The sequence below is a fragment of the Scyliorhinus canicula genome, chromosome 18 (assembly GCF_902713615.1).
Source record: "Scyliorhinus canicula chromosome 18, sScyCan1.1, whole genome shotgun sequence".
Taxonomy (NCBI): Eukaryota; Metazoa; Chordata; class Chondrichthyes; order Carcharhiniformes; family Scyliorhinidae; genus Scyliorhinus; species Scyliorhinus canicula.
Genome location: NC_052163.1, coordinates 95,078,811 through 95,093,878, shown reverse-complemented (window position 1 = coordinate 95,093,878; position 15,068 = coordinate 95,078,811). Strand labels below are relative to the sequence as shown.

The following is a 15,068-nucleotide window of genomic DNA, read 5'->3' as shown; positions in this document are numbered from 1 at the left end:
ATCTGGCCTGTCTTCTTTGAGAAAGTATAATTCTTTCATTACTTTTAAGATATTAATTCAATTTTCTTTAAAGTAAAATGTTCTACTACCTGAAATCCCTTAAACAAAATCTAAAGGCCCCCCTCTGAATCTGTTTAAAATTTTCCATAGCCTGCACCCTTTGAAGGGACCAAAGCTGAAATTCTATATATACTATACCTCGCGTTTATATAGTGCTTGATCAAGATCTTACAGGGGGAAAGTATACTATGTTTTGTTATAAATTAATTGCCCTGGCAGTATATTCTATATCTTATTTTCTTTTGAATTAGTCTTGCAGTACTGGACACATACTTTCAATCACTCTTGTATCTTCCAGATCCTCCTCCCCTTTAATGACCTTGAGTGCCAGTTTATACATCCTTGTATTTACACTTAGCTAAGAACATTATGCTACACTTAACTATATGAAAATACATTTAAAGGTACAGGCTAATTTCCCAACTGCTCTAAGATCCATCTAAAATTTGTTTTCATGATGCGTAAAAACTTTAGCCATCTGTAAATTTGCAGATAGAACATAGATCGTACAGTGCAGAAGGAGGCCATTCAGCCCATCGAGTCTGCACTGACCCACTTAAGCCCTCACTTTCACCCTATCCTCCTAACCCAATAACTCCTAACCTTTTTGAACACTAAGGGCAATTTAGCATGGCCAATCCACCTAACCTGCACGTTTTTGGACTGTGGGAGGAAACCGGAGCACCCGGAGGAAACCCACACAGAAACGGGGAGAACGTGCAGACTCCATTCCAGATCATTGGTAAAGTTGAAGAGCAAAGAGAATTGTTACCAAATGACACCACTTGTAGAACTGTGACTATTAATAACTACTTTGTCCATGGAAATGCTACTAGTTCCTTATCCAGCCCAGAATCTATATGCCAATTCCATAAGACTCAACCTTGTTTAGTAGATATTGATGTAGCAGTTTTTGTATCTAGTTTTTTCAAAAATATTTTTGACAATGTTGTTCTTCCACGAATTTTGCACTTTCCTGAAAAAATACTACCAAATTTGTGAAACGGGACATTCTTTTCAGGAAGTCATGAACAGATCCTTATTAACCCCTTCCAATCTTGGGGGGTAGTACATTATATTTCTATTCCCTCTAATAACTTGCTGATAGCTAAAGTCAAACTAATGGACCTATGGTTTACTGATTCTGACATTGGTCTTTTTAGATAACAGTTACAATATTGATCTCTCCAGTCTGTGGGAACAATGTCGGACCCAAGTGTATATGTAAGCTAATGGTTTTTTACCATCCATGGTCCTATGTTTCTCTCCGTTCCATCAAGGCCAACAGCCCATCTGTTTTGAGAATACTAATTCTAGCTTGGTCTATATTTGCATCTTGACGTTGTTATTTTGGCCAAAGAAAATGGTTCCAGATATGCATGACTATAATTTTAAGAGAATGGAGAAGCTGGGATTGTTTTCCTAAATGCAGAGAAGACTAAGATTTGAAAGAGGCATTTAACATCACGAAAGTCAATAAAGATGAACTTTCCAGTGACAGGGTCAACATGATTGGCAAAAGTATCAGAGGCAACATGAGGGAAACCATTTTGCTCAACAAGAGGTTAGGTTTTGAATCTAAGGGCAGCCCGGTGGCACAGTGGTTAGCCTGTTGCCTCATGGCGCTGAGGTCCCAGTTTCTATTCCGGCTCTGGGTCACTATCCATGTGAAGTTTGAACATTTCCCCATGTCTGCATGGGTTTCACTCCCACAACCCAAAGATGTGCAGGCTAGGTGGATTGACCACACTAAATTGTGCCTTGATTGGGAAAAATTGAATTGGGCACTTTAAATTTCCAAATAAGGATTTGAATCGACAAGATAGCTGATGACACAACAGTAGTGGGTTGGATCTTGGACAACAATGAGTCAGTACAGGAGGGAGCTAGACAACCTAATGGAGTGGTGCAGCAACAACAATCTCTCCGTCAATGTCAGCAAAATTAAAGAGCTGGTCATTGATTTCAGGAAGCAAAGTATCATACACACCCCTGTCTGCATCAATGGAGCCGATATTGAAATGGTTGTCAGCTTCAAATTCCTAGGTGTGCACATCATACACGGTGGCCTAGTGGTTAGCACAACCGCCTCACGGCGCTGAGGTCCCAGGTTCGATCCCGGCTCTGAGTCACTGTCCGTGTGAAGTTTGCACATTCTCCCCGTGTCTGCGTGGGTTTCGCCCCCACAACCCAAAAACGTGCAGAGTAGGTGGATTGGCCATGCTAAATTGCCCCTTAATTGGAAAAAATAATTGGGTAATCTAAATTTATAAAAAAAAAAAGGTGTGCACATCATAACAATCTGTCCAGGTCCACCACGGCGACGCCACGACCAAGAAAGCATAACAGCGCCTATACTTCCTCAGGAAACTAATGAAGTTCGGCATATCCACATTGACTCTTACCAATTTTGTACAGATGCATCATAGAAAGCATCCTATCTGGCTGCATCACAGCCTGGTATGGCAACTGCTCAGCCCAAGACCATATGAAACTACAGAGAGTCATGAACACAGCCCAGTCCATCTCGCGAACCCACATCCCATCTATTGACTCTGTCTACACCTCCTGCTGTCTTGGGAAAGCAGGCAGCATAATCAAAGATTCCTTCCACCTGGGTTATTTATATCTTCCAACTTGTTCCATCAGTGAGGAGATACAAAAGTCTGAGAACACACACCAACAGGTTCAAAAACCGCTTCCCCCGCTGTTACCAGACTCCTGAATTACTCTTATCGACTGATCTGATCTCTTCCCACATCTTCTCTACCGAGCAGAACTGCACTCCGTATGCTCACCCGTTGCCTGTCCCTGTACAAAGAACAATACAGCACAGGAACAGGCCCTTCGGCCCTCCAAGCCTGCGTCGACCATGGTATCTGCCTAAACTAAAGCTGTATGCACTTACGGAGTTTGTATCCTTCCATTCCCACCCTATTCATATATTTGTCCTAGATGCCCCTTAAGTGCCGTTACCGTACCTGCTCCCACCACCTCCCCCCACCACCTCCCCAGGCAGCCGTTCCATATATTTACCACCCTCTGTTTTAAAAAAAACTTGCCTCGTATATCTGTTCTTAACTTTTCCCCATGCACTTTAAACCTATGTCCCCTAGTACTTGACTCTCCGACCCTAGGAAAGAGCATCTGACTATCCACTGTCCATGCCACTCATAATCTTGTAGACCTCTATCAGGCTCCCTATGTATTTACATTGTGTATTTATGTAGGTCCTAGTTTTGTTCATGTATGGAATGATCTGTCTGGACTGTACACAGAACAATACTTTTCACTGTACCTTGGTTCACGTGACAATAAAACACATTTGTAGTGCACTTCCTGTGAACATGGTGGAAACAGATTCCATAGTAGCTTTCAAAGGGGAATTGGAAAGGAAAAGAATTGCAGGGATATGGGGAAAGAACAGGGAATGTGACTGGCTAGTTTGCTGTTCGAAAGCCAGCATAGATTAGTTGAAGCAAATGGTCTTCTGTGACTTGAATTATAGCATAAACGCTGTGTTGTACCATTGATAACCCAACATTACAGTTAATAGTGAAGTCTGGTACGAAGGAAGCATTTAAAGTGCCTGTCATATCCTGGGACTTCACCTGGCTGTGTGGAGCTCATACAGTTCAGAATGGATTTCTGCCTTCTAACACCACTGATAAGACCTAGCTACTGCTAGAATACATATCCTGTGCACTTTTTTCCCTTTTGGTTGTTTCGCTGCTCAATATTGACTTGTTCCCAACCTGGAGACATGTCTCGTTAATTTTGTATTGTTTTACGATATTCAGTTCCTTTGATCCTGTGGGCATTAGATGGCTTCACTTTGACTTTGAAATCATTTCATTGCTTCATTATTGTTGTGTGCAACCAGTGGGACTGCTTGATCAGTGTTGGTTATATCTGCTACTGGCGTTCCATTTTCAGCACGTTTGGTCTGTGATTTATGCTGAAGCTAATATTATGGTCAGTTTTGCCCAGGTGTTCTAAGCAAGGAGATCTGATACTATATTAAGGCCACTACAAAATTGGCATTTGGATCTGTTCCTGCACCGAGGAGTTCTGGCAAGTGGAGCTCCTCCATGCAGGAAACGGGACTAAGTGTGGCCTCGGCGGGAAACAGCCGGCTGCAAGTGCTCGACACGAGATTCTGTTGCAATTGAGTTAGATCGCGTCCATGGTTTTTAAGTTGCAGTTTCCCATTAGCGCCTTGCTCAGGAGTAGATTGACCATGTGGGTATCACCATATTGTTATAAGAAAGAGGTCACCCGCCCAATGTGTCTGCACTGGCTCTTTGAATCTTAGCGCCACTTCTCCCTGTAATGCTACACGTTATTCCTTTTCAGATAACAGTCTAATTCACTTTTGAATGCTTCAGTTAAACTGATTGAACACCACAATCTCAGTGCGTTCCGGACCATAATCACTCATACATGGAAAAGGTTTTTTTTCATATCACTTTTGCTTCCTTTGCATATACTTTAAATCTGTTCCGCCTCCTTTTTGATCCTTTCATAAGTGGGAATAGTTTCTACCTATCTACTCTGTCCAGACCCTTCATAATTTTGAACACCTCTGTTAGACCTTTTCTCAGCCTTCTTTTTTCCAAGGAAAACAATCCTAACTTCTCCAATCTGTCTACATATCTCAAGTTCCTCATCCCTGGAAGCATTGTCCTGAATTTTTTTCTGTGCTTTCTTGAATGCCTTCACTTCCTTCCAAAAGTGCAGTGCCCAGAGCTGGATGCAATACTCCAGTTGAGGCAGAAGTAATATACTGTACAAGTTCAACATAGCCTCCTTGCTCTTATACTCTATGCCTCTATTCATTAAGCCTAGGATACTATCTGCTTTATTTACTTATTTGAATTTTTCCAATTAAGGGGCAATTTAGCATTGCCAATCCACCTACTCTGCACATCTTTGGGTTGTGGGGGCGAGACCCATACAGACACTGGGAGAATGTGCAAATTCTACACGAACAGTGAACCGGGATCTAACCCGGGTCCTCCGTGGCGTGAGGCAGCAGTGCACCACTGAGCCACTGTCTGCTTTATTAACTGCCCTCTCAATCTGTCCTGCCACCTTCGATGATTTATGCGCGTATGTACCCAGGTCCCTCTGCTCCTGCACCCCTTTCAGAGTTGTGCCCTTTATATTTTATGTTCATGTTCTTCCTACCAAAATGAATCACTTCACATTTCTCTGCATTGAACTTCATCTGCCATCTTCTGCACGTTCCACTAACTTGTCCACATCCTTTTGAAGTTCTTTTCTTCCCAGTTCACAATGCTTCCAAGTTTCATATACAAAGAACAAAATAAAGAACAAAGAAAATTACAGCACAGGAACAGGCCCTTCGGCCCTCCCAGCCTGTGCCGATCCAGATCCTTTATCTAAACCTGTCACCTATTTTCCAAGAATCTACTTCCCTCTGTTCCCTGTCCGTTCATATATCTGTCTAGATGCATCTTAAATGATGCTATCGTGCCCGCCTCTACCACCTCTGCTGGCAAAGCGTTCCAGGCACCCACCACCCTCTGCTTAAAAAAACTTTCCACGCACATCTCCCGTAAATCTATAATCTGCAAATTATGCAATTGTGTCCTATATATCAGGATTCATTAACCACTACTTTCTGTTTCCTGTCACTCAGCCAATTTGATATCTATGTTGCTATTGTCCCTTTTATCCATGAGCTATAACTTTGTTCCCAAATCTGTTGTGTGGCCCTGTATCAAACGTCTTTTGGAAATTCACGTGCACCAGATCAACCGCATCGCCCATCGACTCACTCAATTACCTCTTTAAAAAAAGCTCCCAAGTTAAACATTTTCCCTGAAGAAATCCATGATTTCTTCCCTTAATTAGGTGACACAATGGTCAGCACTGCTGCCTCGTAGCGCCAGAGACCCAGGTTTGATTCCACCTTGGGTGACTGTGTGGAGTTTGTACGTTCTTCCTGTGGCTGCGTGGGTTCTCTCCGGGTGCTCCGGTTTACTCCCACAATTCAAAGATGTACAGGTTAGGTGAATTGGTCATGCTAAATTGCCCCTAGGTGGGGATATGGGGATATGGGGATAGGGTAGGGGACTGGGCCTAGGTGGGGGTGCTCTTTGAGAGGGTCGGTGCAGACTTGATGGGTTGAATGGCCTCCTTCAGCACAGGGCTGTTTAGCACAGGGCTAATTCGCTGGCTTTGAAAGCAGACCAAAGCAGGCCAGCAGCACGGTTCAATTCCCATAACAGCCTCCCCGAACATGCGCCGGAATGTGGCGACTAGGGGCTTTTCACAGTAACTTAATTTGAAGCCTACTTGTGACAATAAGCAATTTTCATTTCATTTCATAGGGATTCTATGAATTAACCCACATTTATTTGTGATCTATTTTTCCTGAACTGTTGTTTTGAGATGTTTTTGAACAAGGTTGCAACACTTGCATTTCTCCAATCCTCTGAACCACCCATGAACCTAAGGAAGACTGAGAAATTATGACCAGTGTCTCTTTTGCCTTAGTATCCTTTAATGCACCTTATTCCGTCCTGTTGCCTTATCAACATTAAGTGCAGCCTTTTCAGTACCTTTTATCGATTTTGAACCCATCCTTTGTCTAAATTGCCTCCTTTCACCATGGCCTGGGTAGCATCATCTTCTTTGATAGAGTATTAATTTAATGCCTCAGCTATGTTCTCTGCCTCCATGCATAGATCTCCTTTCTCAGCCCCATTTGGCCCTACTCATGCTTTCACCCCAACCTTTAACTATTTATATACCTGTTGAAACCTTTGGGATCTCTTTTATGTTGGCTGTCATTCTCTCATAAAAGAAAATTACTGTGGATGCTGGAATCTGAAACGAAAGAGAAAATGCTGGAAAATCTCAACAGGTCTAGCAGCATCTGTAGGGAGAGAAAAGAGCTAACGTTTCGAGTCCAATTTGACAAAGAGTCATCGGACTAGAAACGTTGGCTCTTTTCTCTCCCTACAGATGCTGCCAGACCTGCTGAGATTTTCCAGCATTTTCTCTTTCATGCCATTCTCTCATATTCTCTTTGCTTCTCTTATTTGCTGTTTCAATTCCCCTCTGAACCGTATATATTCTACCTGGTTCTCACCTGGTTCTCCATTGTATTATCCACCTATCTGTCATAAGCACTTTTTCTTCATTTAAGGTCTACCTCTCTCGCCATCCAGGGAGCTCTTGATTTGCCCAACCTTTCCCTTTGGGGAGGATATACCTTGACTGCCTGAGCTATCTCCTCTTTGAAGATAGCTCATTTTTCAGCTACAGTTTTTCCTCCCAACCTTTGATTCCAATTTATTTGGCCCAGATCTGTTCTCATCGAAGTTGGCTTTCCACCAATTAAATGTTCTTACTCTGAATTGTTCTTTGTCCTTAGCTAGAGCCAGCTTAAACCTTATGATCCAATGATCAGTCTGTTATGTTCTCTTATTCCACTTAGCGAGCGCATCTCATTCCCAAGAACCACGTCCAACGATACTTCCTTTCTCATTGCACTGGAAGCATTCTGCTGTAAAAAGTTTTCCTGAATACACTCTAGAACCTATGCTCCTCTCTGCCAATTCCACTGATACTGTCCCAGTCCATATTCGTGTAACTAAAGTTTCCCCCCATTATAGCTACGTGATCATTTTTGCACCTTTCTGTAATTTACTTGCAAGTTTGTTCCTCTATCCTACCATTTGTTGACGCCCCACAGTTGATGGCTGTGCATTGTAATTGAACCTTTTCCTTCTTTAGCACTAGCCCAACAGATTCTGTCTTGCCTGCTCTGGGATATCCTCCTTTAGTCACTGAAATGCCATCCTTAATCAATACCGCTAACCTTCTCCCTTTTTCTTCCTTTCCTACACACCTGTATCCAGGAATATTTAACAACTAGTCCAACCTTTGAGCCAGGTCTCTGTTATAGCCACAACACCGTATTTTCACTTGCTAATGTACACTTGCAACTCACCAATCTTATTTGTCACACTCCAGGCATTCACATAATGCCCAGTAACCCTGAGGTCTTTAACCTGTACCGTTTAATCTCTACCTATTAACTTACTATTCACTAGTCTTGTGCTATGTATCTCTCCTCGTATTCTGTGCACCTTGGCATTCCCCTTTGATCTCATTTGCTGGTTCCAACACCCCTGCCAAATTAGTTTAAATCTTCCCCAATTACAGTAGCAAAATATCCTGCAAGGAAGTTGGTCCTGGCTCTATTTGGGTGCCACCTGTGGTGTAAGCAATATGATAGATGGCTGGTGGTGCAACCCCAAACCAGCAGGTGGCAGTACAGACACACGATGCAGTCTCAAGACAGTGGTCATGTGACAAGACACTCCCAATATAAGTGGGGGCACATCCGCTCCCAAAGGGATGGTTGTAAGACGTACAAGTGGGCAGGTGTGCCTAGGTGTAATTCCAGGGAAGTACAAAGGAACTCCATGATAGCTTGCTGTGGAACACATCAATATCTTGCCACGTGTGATTCAATAAAGATCCTGGTTTGGACAAGACTCTAGTCATTTGGTAGATTCCTTGATAAACATTGAACACCAAACACAGTACAACCTGCCCGGATTGCACAGCTCCAATAATCCACAGAGCTGGTCTCAATGTCCCAAGAGTCTAAAGCCCTCCATCCCTGTGCCATATTTTCAACCACTTATGCATCTGCTTTATTCCCTTATTTCTATACTGACTTGCGCATGGTACTGGAAGTAGTCTGAAGATTACTATTTTTGAAATCTTGATTGCTAATTTCATACTTGTCTCTCTAAATTCTGACGGCTGGACTATATTCCTTTTGTCTAAGTCACCTGTACCAATGTGGACCAGAGCTATTAAATGTTAACCCTTCCCCCTCAATGCTCAGCAGCTTGACCCTGGCATTACAGAGGCAAAGCACCATCCTGGATTCACATATGTGCTTGCAGAAATGCTCATTTTTTCCCGTCTCAAACCACATGTCACTATTGTTTTTCCAGAATTCCTTTTCCAGACTTCCTTGTATCTCCCTGTACCGCTAAACCACCCCTGGTACAATAAACTTGGCTGCTGGCTTCACGCCCCAGATGAAACATCACTCTTTTCAGTATTCCGAACTGAATATTGGTTAGTGAGTCGGATGCACTTGAGACTCGCCTGCCTATTCATTTTTGACTGTCTGGTAGTCACCCATTCCTCCTCTCTTAAGCTGCGGGTGACTACATCTATAAATGTGCTATACACAACCTTATTGATGCACTGCAGTAACCCCAGCTGTTGCCCAAGTTCTGAAACCTGGAGCTCAACATGCTGGAACCGACAGCACCTCCTGCACAAATGATTATCCAGGACGCAGCAAGTGTTCTGGAGTTCCCAAACATCACAGGATGCGCACTCCAGCGGTTGAAGCATCTCTACCACTCCTTTGTTTATTAATAATCTTGTTACTGCTAATAAACCGTATTGCTGTTCAGAAACCTTGCTAATACTTATAAGCTCTAGTCCTTAATACACTTTACTAGTGGTGATAAATCTTTCTTAAGAATAGAAAATGAGACTGATCAGCTAACAAGTGAGTACACTATCCTGAGGCTGTCCTCGTCCAACATCCAGATGTATACGTCTGGCAGTAGTTGCTGCTTAGTGATCAAAATGTGAGCCCCTAAGCTAAGCTGTTCAACCCAACCAACCACTCTCCTACTTCTTGGACCTTGAGATTTGTATAGCTTCATTTCACACTGATTTTACCAGCTGAGCTAATCGGGAAGTGAGATTTAGAATGCAAGAATACGGTCTTTTTTTGTCTGTTTAAATATACTTCTGCTCCTAGGTCTGATGAGATAGTCACGGAAGCTGACTTGCAGCAGATCACAGTTGAGCTGGAAGCGAAGTCCAGCAACGAGACTGAGGCTACAGCTGAGGAACAAGCAGCAGAAGAGGAGGAGGATAAAACGTTAGTGTGTGTTTATTGGAGATTTCCCAGTGTCATAATTGTGTTCAGTATAACAATATTCACATTAATGTCTAACTTCCGATATTGAGCATTTTCCGATCAATTAGCTACTGTGGAACTATCTCCGAGCTCATTAACAGCTTACTTAAGGAAAAAGATAAACACCTTTTGGAAAGTTAAGTTAATGAATGTCCTTGGTTGATACTGGGTTAGAAAAGGAATACAGATTTCCTTTTAAATGGGCGCAGGAACAAAGACCAAGTTAGTCAAGAATGTTTGTTGAAAGGTAATATCTCTATATTGGTTAAAGCAACATCAGGCTGGCATTTTGTTCTGATTTCGGGTCAGGACAGTGAACCTTCTCACCAATGAAACTAGGAAATGCCTCCTAAAATGACACGGGTAAGAGCTTTGTCCCTTCATATAAAGACAAGCCATTCAGGAATGCATCTTCAAATATCCTATGGCTGAATTTCTTTTATCTTTGCACGTTCTTATGCTTGTTTTTCCTATGTTTAAAAAAAAAACTATGTGAATAGGACATTGGCTGGAACAAAACTTTTTAAAGACACATTTTAATCACTTTGTTTGATCATGTGATGTAGAACTACTGGAAAGGGGACGGCACAGTGAAGCAGTGGTTAGCACTGCTGCCTCACGGCGCTGAGGACCCGGGTTCAATCCCGGCCCCGGGTCACTGTCCTTGTGGAGTTTACACAGTCTCCGTGTCTGCATGGGTCTCATCCCCACAAGCCAAAGATGTGCAGGATAGGTGGTTTGGCCACGCTAAAATTGCCCCTTATTTGGTAACAATGAATTGGGTACTCTTTATTTTTTTAATAAAGAAACTACTGGAAAATTCAATATTTATTGCTCACCCTATTGACTTGAGAAGATGGAATGGGGCCACCACCTTGAACCGCTGCAGTCTGTGTTGTAGCCATCTGAGATGGCCACCTGCGAAGGGCCATGGGAATTATGGCCAACCCAGGACTCCGACAGAGACAGAGCTTCTGTGTATTTGAAACGCAGGTAGCTAGACCTGATCGAAACCCCCCGTGTGTTTGCATTCTAATGGCCCATTTCCCCAGAACAATAAGACTGCACTCATGAAACCAATACAGCCGCAGACTGATCGGCGCCACTCCCTTTACTCAGAGTGCCCAACTGCCGAGGTCAATGACCACTAAGGACCCGCCCAGCCACCAAGGCACCCACCCCTTTATTGGCCGAAATCGAAGGCAGTGATCGAAGTCCTGTCGAACTATTGGGTCGAAGATCAAGGACTAAAGAGCGCGAAATCCCAGAGGGATAAAAGGGCACACAGCCATGTGTTCTGCCTCTTTTGGACCCAGCCTCTGCCAGCCTCTTTTGAATCAGGCCTGTGCCAGCCCAACTGCAGCATAACGACCAGGCAGCCAAGTTCAAGACCAACGATCGCAACCTGATGAATGAGCCCAGCAGAGACAGAGCCACTTCTTCAAACCAGCCATGTGAGATCAAGATAAAGGCCTTATCCACTTGCACAGTGCCGATCGCCTGAAGTTAAGTGTAGGTTATTGTAGTTTATAGGTGTGGTTTAACTTGTAGTATATTGTGCTTGCATGTCAAAGTAACCCTTGTGTGTAAATAAACCATCTTTGAACTTGAACTGACTAACTGTTTGTGTGGTCATTTGACCGATATACGGGAAAGCCTTGTGGTTCAGTAAGAGAAACAGAAACACCCACAGTATTGGCGCGCTGTTGGGACATAACATCATATCATAAATAGAGCCTCAGTATCATAATGGCGACTCAAAAAGAGTAACATTATTTGTGATGCTTGTGGGATAGTAATCCATTAAAAAGAACAACCGTGTTCTATAGGTTCAATATTTTGACCCTGCTGCCTCATGGTGCCAAGAACCCGGGTTTGATCCCAGCCCTGGGTCACTGTCCGTGTGGAGTTTGCATATTATCTGCGTCTCTGCATGGGTCTCACCCCCACAACCCAAAAGATGTGCAGGTTACTTGGATTGGCCACACAAAATTGCCCCTTAATTGGACAAAAAATTATTGGGGACGCTTTTTAAAAAAAAAAAAATTAAATGATCAGGAATAGTTTCAAGTCAGTGTGATCTGGAGGGGCACTTGCAAGTGGTTGTCCCATATACCTGCTGTTCTTGTGTTCGAGGTGTGGAGACTGCAGGTTTGGAACATGCTGTAGAAGAAACCTTAGCAATTTTCTCCAGTCATTTTATAGATGCCACACGCTTCAACCATGGTATTCTGGAGGTGGATGGAGTGAATGTTTTTTGGGCAGCATGGTAGCATTGTAGATAGCACAATCGCTTCACAGCTCCAGGGTCCCAGGTTCGATTCCGGCTTGGGTCACTGTCTGTGCGGAGTCTGCACATCCTCCCCGTGTGTGCGTGGGTTTCCTCCGGGTGCTCCAGTTTCCTCCCACAGTCCAAAGATGTGCAGATTAGGTGGATTGGCCATGATAAATTGCCCTTAGTGTCCAAAATTGCCCTTAGTGTTGGGTGGGGTTACTGGGTTATGGGGATAGGGTGGAGGTGTTAACCTTGGGTAGGGTGCTCTTTCCAGGAGCTGGTGCAGACTCGATGGACCGAATGGCCTCCTTCTGCACTGTAAATTCTATAAGGCGGTGAATGGGGGAACACTTAAGGAGACTGCTTTGATCTGAAAGGCAATCAGCTTACTGAGTATTGTTGGAGCTGAATTCTTCCAGGCAAGTGGAATTCTTCCAGACATGTGCCTTGTAGTTGGCAGACAGGTTTTTGGGAGTCTGGAGTTGTTACTCGCTGCAGAATGCTCCACCTCTGAATTGCTTTTGTAACCATGGTATTTATGTGGCCGATCCAGTTCAGTTTCTCACCCAGGTTGCTAATGGGGTTTCAGTGAAAGTAATGCTATTGAATGTTGGTGAGATGGTCACGATGTGGAACTTGTGTTCTGTGCATGTTACTTACCGCATATCAACCAAGCCTGGATTTAATTCATGTTTTGCTGCATGAGGGCACGGATTACTTTATTATGTAAAGAGTTGCAAATGGAACTGAATTCTGCAATCATCAGTAAACGTTCCCATTTCTGACATAATGGAGGGAAAGTCATTGATAAAGAAGCTGACGATGGTATAGGCTCAGATACAGTCCTGAGGAGTTCTTGCAATGATGTCCTGTGACAGACAACAACCACATCCAATTTCCATTGTGTTAGGTGTGGCTCAAGCCTGTGGAGAACTTTCTTCCAATTCCCATTGATTTCAGTGCCACTAGGGATCATTGATGCCCTACTTGGTCAAATGTTGCCTTGATGTCAAAGGCAATCACTTTAACCTTGCCTCTTGAGTTCAGCTCTTTGTCCATGTTTGGAATAAGGTTGTAAATTGCAGTTTAGAGATAAGTGGAAGCCAAATGGAGCTTTGGTGTGTAAGTGCTTCTTTGTTCCCACTGTTGAGAACACTTCTCTGATGATTAAGTGTAGACTGATGGGGTGATAATTGGCTAGATTGGATTTGCCCTGCTTCTCGCTGACAGGTAGATTTTCCACTTTGTTTGATAGATGCCAGTGTTATAACTGGTGGAGCAACTTGGCTAATGGTGTAGCTAGTTCTGATGCACAAGTGTTTAACAGTCTAAACAGGATGTTGCCAGGACCCACAGCCATTGCTGTATATAGTGCCTTCAGCCATTTCTTGATATCACTTGGAAGGAATCATCTTGGCTAAAGACTGACATCTCTAATGCTGGTGACCTTGGAAGGGACCATGATGAATCATCCACGTGGCACTTTGGTTGAAGATGGTTGTAAATGCTATCCTCTTTCCATTTCATTTGCTGGACCTTGCCCTCATTGATGGGGATATTCTTGAGCATCTGCCACCTCTTAATCGTTTCATTGTCCAGCACAAGTTGATATGATAGGACTACCAAACCTAAATTTAACCTGGGGATTACTTAGCTCTGTCTTTCTGTTTTTGCTTTAGCACACCTGTGTTAGACTGTATAGGATAGAGGATTGGTAAATGGACAGGAAGAAAATAGTGGGCATAAATGGGGCATTTTTAAGTGGGCAGCTGTGACTAGTGGAGTGCCGCAAAGATCAAAGTGCTGGGGCCTCAGCTATTTACAACCTATATTAATGACTTGCAAGAAGAGACTGGGAGCATTGTTATCTAGGTTTGCTGATAGCTGGGTGAAAATGTAATCTGTGAAGAGGACACAGGCTGCAAAGAGATATAGACAGGTTAAATGAGTTGTGAACAAGATGGCAGATGGAGTCTAATGTCAGGAAGTATGAAATTATTCACTTTGGTCATAGAATAGAAAAGCAGAATAGTTTTTAAAATGTGTGTAAGCACGATAGACTTGGGTGTGCTTGTATAAGGATTATAGAAATTAAGCATGCAAGTGTAACCAGCAGTTAGGAAGGCAAATGGCATGTTGCCCTTTATTGCAAGTGGTTTGGAGTACAGGAATGAAATCATGCTACAGTTGTACAGGGCTTTGATTAAACCAAACCCGTGTGCAGTTTTTGTCTACATATTGAAGAAAGGATTTACCTGCTTTGGAGGTGGTATATTGGAAATTCATTAAATTGATCCGTGGGATGGAATTATCCTGTGCTGAGACGTTGAGTAAATTGGTCCTATATTCTCTGGAGTTTTGAAGAATGAGAGGTGGTCTCATTGAAACATAAAGGGTTCATAAAAGGAACATACAAGCAGGGGTTTGATAGGGTAGAAGTTGAGAGATTGATGCTGTAAGAGCAATTGAGGACTCTGGGTCTGTACTCGTTGGAGTTTAGAAAGATGAGGGGGGATCTTATTGAAACTTACAGGATACTGAGAGGCCTAGATAGAGTGGTCATGGAGAGGATATTTCCACTAGTAGGAAAAACTAGAACCTGAGGGTACAACTCAGACTGAAGGGACGATCCTTTAAAATAGATGAGGATGAACTTCTTCAGCCAGAGGGTGGTGAATCTGTGGAACTTATTGCCTTAGAAGGCAGTGGAGGCCAAATCACGGAGTGTCGTCA

The 15,068-nt window shown here is 43.2% G+C and overlaps 1 protein-coding gene across 4 annotated transcripts in view; it reads left to right on the top strand.

The window, feature by feature from the left end:
• Positions 1-15,068, top strand: part of pip5k1ca (phosphatidylinositol-4-phosphate 5-kinase, type I, gamma a) — a 145,595-nt gene that overhangs the window by 101,327 nt on the left and 29,200 nt on the right. For all 4 annotated transcript variants that reach the window (XM_038777887.1, XM_038777886.1, XM_038777889.1 and 1 more), the window contains exon 14: positions 9,899-10,021. In XM_038777887.1, the coding sequence (XP_038633815.1) occupies positions 9,899-10,021 (123 nt within the window). The remainder of the gene's footprint in view (positions 1-9,898; positions 10,022-15,068) is intronic.